This window comes from Coturnix japonica, chromosome Z (genome assembly GCF_001577835.2).
Source record: "Coturnix japonica isolate 7356 chromosome Z, Coturnix japonica 2.1, whole genome shotgun sequence".
Taxonomy (NCBI): Eukaryota; Metazoa; Chordata; class Aves; order Galliformes; family Phasianidae; genus Coturnix; species Coturnix japonica.
Genome location: NC_029547.1, coordinates 8,130,085 through 8,136,084, shown reverse-complemented (window position 1 = coordinate 8,136,084; position 6,000 = coordinate 8,130,085). Strand labels below are relative to the sequence as shown.

Below are 6,000 nucleotides of genomic sequence, written 5' to 3'. Positions count from 1 at the left end.
TTCTTGATCACCTCCAAGGATGCTGACTCCACAAGCTCCCTGGGCAGCCCGTGTCAATGCCTGTGACCGCTCTATCTGAGGAGAAATTGTTCCTAATATCCAACCCGAATCTACCCTGACTTACTTTAAAGCTGTTACCTCTCATTCTATCAGCAGCTCAGTCCTAAGGACCTTCCCAAATGCAAAGGCTTCCAACTGTTATATTAAAATAGCAGCTCAACCCTGGTATTTACTCCAAGGATGCAAGGAGCAAGTACAGCCCACCCCCAGGTTTGGGTGGAAAAATTAAAAATAATTTAAAAATAATAATTAAAAAAAAAAAAAAAAAGAGAGAGAAAGAAGAGATCTTTTGGCTTCCTGTTATGGAAACGCCTCATTTTCTGATCACCTTGCTCTCCCTTATCCTCTTGAATTCTTATAGTTTGATTCCATTGGTTTCAAATAGGTGAATAATGGCATTAAAAAATATAAGAGGGACTGAGCACTGCTCTGCTCAAATAGATACAAGAAAACACAAACTTTTCCTAATACAGCAATAAAATCTTTTCAGTGATCAGAACTGTTCAGCACATGGAAGTGCCCTGGGTTGACAGAGTCTCGCAGAGCAGTTTGCGCTGCCTTCCAAAGCCAGGAAGGAGGCAGACCTGGGGGTGGCAGAGAGCCTCCCCTGGGATCCACCACCTCCTCCTGTGGGACTATCAGAGCAGCAAACCGCACAGCGCGCTGCTCCTCATCACACTGCCCAAGAGATCTAGGTGGAAAGGACATCCCCAGATCTCCCCAAGCCATCACAGCCTGCTAACTTTGCAGCCTGTTCTGTTTCACATCTCCTCCTGCTCATTGGCACACAGCACTTCCCCAAGGCAGTATGAAATGCAGGAAGAGCAAACTAGACGGTGTTTTCCTCCACCTGCTCTGCAGCTGTAAGCTATGCTCCCAGGCGTGCTCACACGTGTGCTGGATTTACATTCCTTACCTAAAATGTATTGCCAGACCACACTCACCTTTCAGTTTCTTCTTTCCAAATTTTAATCCAAACAGAGACATCCCAAAACTTTATTTTAGTCCAACTCCATGGAATTTCTGCAAGACAAAAGAGAAGGTAATTCACAGCGGTTTCTTCCCCACAGCATGGCACAACATGAGACACAACATAATTCTGGAGCATTTTAAAGGCAAAACCATCGCAGGTCTGTGGGCTGCACTTCCTCAGAGTGAACTTTACCTTGGGGATTTTGATCTCTTCAAAGGGAATGGGTTTAAAAAGAACATTCCTGCTACTTTGGTCCAGTGTGAAAGGGAGAAGTCCCCTCCCAGGGCTTGTGCTTTGGGTGCGGAGAAACAGGGCATCCACCCAGAGCAAGACCAGCTTCCTTGAAGAGCAGTCTGCTGGTATTTAAACTTCTGGTGTTCTGATTGTTTGGAGGACTTTTGGTGCTGAACACCAGCAAGGGCAAAGCAAGCAGTGCCCAGAATGCCTGAAGCAACAGGAACACCATGTCACTGCTTAACAAGACAGCAGAGCCAAGGTGAGACGTCTGAGAGAATCGTGATTTATCTGGAACAAGTTTCCTAGGAGGCAGAAACAAGCATTTGCACTGTGACACTGCTCGTATTTCATGGAGGAAAACTAAAAGTTTTGGATAGAGAACAACAACAAAAGCAACCACGATAACTTGCAGACATACACACTGCACCAACAGAACGTACTGACTTTAATTCCCTTCTTTGAAATCCTATTAGTGCAGGAGTAGGGCTGTCTAAGGGAACAAGCATAGCAGATAACCTATGCTGGAAACAAACACTTGTGAAACACAGCCTGTACCACTGTCCCAGAGCACTGCTGATATCCCCGGGTTGTGCCTGGTGCAGACATAACCTTCACATCTTTTTTTTTACAGTGGAGGTAAACCTTAAGGAAAACTCTGCAGTTCGTGCCTGCTTTTCAGTGTAGATGTTCTATTCTGTGCTTTCTGTGTGGATATATCCATCCAGTGATTTTGTGGATGAGACTCTGGGCATTGTGGCTGACTGTGGCTGACAGTGTGGACCCCCTGACCTCACGGCAGGGGGTTGGAACTGGATGCTCTTTAAGATCCCTTCCAACCCAAACCACTCCGGGATTCTCCTTCCCAGATGAGAAGACAGAGCTATCTTTAGCAGCCTGAGATATGCCTTCTTATCCCTGGCTGACCTTGCTTTGTCATTTACAACATATTTTTCCATCACGTTTCAGGACGATTAGTATCACCCCTTACCAAAACTTGCTTGCTAGCACTGAAAGCTGCCCATATGCTGGTATGAAGATGAGGTTTGCTGCCCATGCATCCAGAAGTGAAGATGTTGGGTTTCCTGGAGCTCCAGGATGAGCAGATCCAATAGTTAGCACTATGCCCATTAGCATTTGGTACAGTTACACTGCTGAACTCACACCTTGCTGCATTTGCCAGATATTACAGAAGGACTATCTGCAGCTCCAAAACCAGCTGTGCACTCCAATGATGAGGGATATATTTTCAACAGGGGGAAAAAAGCGATGTTTATGTACATGAGAAGCAAGGAAGAGAAAGAAGGTCTATGCCTTCTTTCACCAGTAATAACATGAAACAGCCGATGGAGCTCAGATCCATGTCATATCAAAAAATGTGAAAATTCCTCCAGCTCTGGCACATGGGTTTTGTTAATGACTGTGATTTTCAGATCATCAGTATCAGACACAACCTCTGTAAGGCGACCTGATTGCAACAATACACTAATTTGGTTGGACAGCACCTTTACTTCCTTTGGTTTCTCAGTGCAGTTGATGAGGATTGCATTCCTTGCACATCTTTGCTCAGCAGCCAATTTAAGTTACCATTTTGAGCAGCTTGATTCAGCACAAATAATGCTGCATGCTCTCTGCTCCCACAGAGCACTGCCTTTTAGGGCAGATATGGGTAGTAATTTTGCCCCATCCATTCACACCCAATTCATCTCCGACAAGTTATTTCCATCACACAGATTTATCACAGCAGCTTATTTAGCCAAAGTACAGGAATTATGAACCCAAGCTGACCCAAACATCTCTGCAAAATGCAGTTCCTGACTTGCCCTAACCACACTGCCACCTGAGAACGTGTCAGTCTTCAATGGGCACACATGTAATACTACTGAGGTCTTGACACACCCCTGTTGTGCAAAGCTGTATGCTTTATTTTCATTCTATTACAAATACCTCCATTTTCTTGTTTGTTATTGACTCACACATCTAATCCTTGTGCTCCTTTACTTAGCAAACCACATAGCATGCTAGCAGCCCGCTTTATGCCAGCTCACCTCCATTCTTGTGGGTGTCAGTCCTAGAGGTCATTGGCTGCAAGCATGCAAACAAACCTAAGCAAATGGTGGTGGAGTAATCCCTTGTGATGGTGCTCCAGATCCTGCTCCTGTCTGTGCTGGCTGTCATGGCTTGTATAGCAAGATGACATCTCCTGGCTGATCCTCACCGTGCCTGCCCTCCATCCCAGCTCTTTTCCTGAGCTCCCAGTGTAGCCTGCAGATCTTCTCACAGGCATGCTACATTGCAGATGTCACCTTCATTCACATCCCAGTTTAGTTTTCTTTATGCCTCCATTTTTTATTTTTTTATTTTTTTTTTCAAATTTGAGATTCACTTTCCTTTCCACATGTTGCAACTGAAGGCTCTTCATCCCCTCGTCACTCACGTGTGCTGCTTTGGTTTTAATTTCCCTTTGTGCTTTCTGGAAAAAATGATGTTTCTCAGTTGTTTCATTTTTATGTGGCGCAAAGAACTTCTCAAATTCTGGGGAGGCACTTTCACAACCTCCTATCCCTGAATTAACTGAAAACCCTACTAAACACATGAAAAGTTTCAGTAGTCAGAAGACAATTTCCTGTTTGCCTTTGTTTCCCCTGGCACCAGCTGTTCCCAAATGCAAAGTGAAGCACTGCTTCCATCTCCTCAAGTTGTCCTCCCCTGGGTCAGCACCAATTGGCTTTTCCACTACTCCATCTTCTCAGTGGTTTTGTTTCCTTCATGCTTACTCCAGGTAACCCTCACTTTTCCATGATGTACCGGGAATAGAGAGGTCTTTAATCACACAGGTCCAGCCCCTTTGCCTAGCAGGACACAGCTCACTTCCCCATATCTCCACAACCTATAGCACAAAAGTCATTTTAAACTCCAATTCCCACTTCCTGATTTATTAGTATTCACGAGCTATGAATACATTATGACTTTTCACTACAGAAAGCTTTTGTACCTGCAGTGCTCCACAAACATTGATGCCACCACAGTGAGGGGTAGAAAACCAAGGAACAATACATCACAACAGCGATGAACGGAGAGCAGATGTTCCAGATGGAAAACATGTCTGCTTTCTTGGCCCCATTTCTCAGGGCGTAACTACACAATACATCAGACTCTATGATAAATATGAGCTAGGAAATACTCAGTGCTTCTGCTCCCATCACCTCGCTCCAGACTTTGTGAAATGATCCACACTAAATAGAATAATCTTTGGAAGGGTTATTTTGATCCAGATCATGGGGAGTAGTTGAGTACAGGCTGAAATTCCTGTGCAAACATTGGTTTCAGTGGATTTCAGGTGGCAGCAAATTGTGCTCTAATATTAGAAATGAGCACCCAGAGTCCAAGGAAAATAGGCAGGAAAACAAGATTTCCTCAGCCACCATGCACACTGTGGTATTTATACACTCTAAAGAACTGAAATAGCTCTGCCAGGTAAAGATTCAGAATCCATTTCATGCCTTCACTCACCAACTTTCTGTGCCAGATCAAGTTTTAAAAGTTATTTTTCTTTCTGTATTTAGTTGATGTAACAACAACAAATATTCACAAGTCTTACGTTGTTTTGATTTTGATTTTTTTCTCTCATGCTGCAGTACCAAATAGTCAGCAAAATACCCAACAGCTCAACATATGAGAAAACACATCCCAAGCACAGTGCATGACAGTGGGGTTCAAGACCGCCCATACTGCAGTCTTGGTAAAGCAGTGCTGCCAAGCACCATGAGATGAAGCAAATCAAAGCCCCAGGTTTTGAATGCATATCACTATAAGCTGCATTTGAAGGCACAGCTGGGAAAATTCAGAGGGTTTAAAATACATGAGGTTCCCCAATCTCTCTGCTTTTTCCATCCCCACGTTGCACTTCTGCTAAGGGATGTACAATGTCAAACAATGAACCAGGAGTCATGTTTGTTCTGGGTATCACAGAGTGGGATATCGTGGTAGTGCAATGCTTTCTAAAGCTCTGGGAAGAGCAGCACAATGGCCTGGCACAGTTGGCATGGACTGACCTTGTAGTGTGCCACAGAAAGTTATGTTTGTAAAGGGCCTCCTTCAAAGGTCTGCTGCGTCAACTCTTTCAAACTACTCAGATTTTGGTTCCTCAGAGTATGAAGACTTTTCCTCCTCCTATCTAAAGCAAATACTTAGTGTTTCAGCCAGAAATGGTTAGCACTAATCATCTTTAAAACTGATACGTGTCAGCATGTACTTTTTTCCACCTCTTCTTACACCCCCTTTTGTTCAAACACCTCAGAAACAAAGCAGGGAGCAGCGTGTCCTGCATCCCCCCCAGGCAGGGGAACACCAAAAGCAGGTTGCAGAGTTGGCAACTGAAACGTTTGTTTTCATTCTCAGAATCAGGCTCCTCTGGGGCTGGAATGGGGCAGGTCTGAATTCAGCCAGGAATAACTTGAGGAAACTAAACATGGTCACTCCGATCATCAGGCTTTGCAGAAGAAGTGGCGGCTTAGATTTACATCCACTCATTCACTACAACTATGAAAGGCGCTCTGAGAACTCCCCAGGGCGTTAAACACCTGAAGATGTACCTGGGATGGGGTGAGCCAGCTCCTCAGCCAGATGGATACGCAAAAACCCAGGAAACTCCCCCCTCCCTTCCAACACGCCAGCGCAATTAGCTGTAATTGCCAGGAAACAGCCTGTTATCTGCCACGTCTCAAAGCCAC

The 6,000-nt window shown here is 44.6% G+C and overlaps 1 protein-coding gene across 3 annotated transcripts in view; it reads right to left on the bottom strand.

Annotated features, from left to right (window-relative positions):
* LOC107305798 (phospholipid-transporting ATPase FetA-like) overlaps nucleotides 1-6,000 on the bottom strand; it is a 71,221-nt gene that overhangs the window by 54,785 nt on the left and 10,436 nt on the right. For all 3 annotated transcript variants that reach the window (XM_015848364.2, XM_015848363.2, XM_015848362.2), the window contains exon 2: nucleotides 1,005-1,083. In XM_015848364.2, coding sequence (XP_015703850.1) covers nucleotides 1,005-1,047 — 43 coding nt within the window. In that variant the 5' untranslated portion in view covers nucleotides 1,048-1,083. The remainder of the gene's footprint in view (nucleotides 1-1,004; nucleotides 1,084-6,000) is intronic.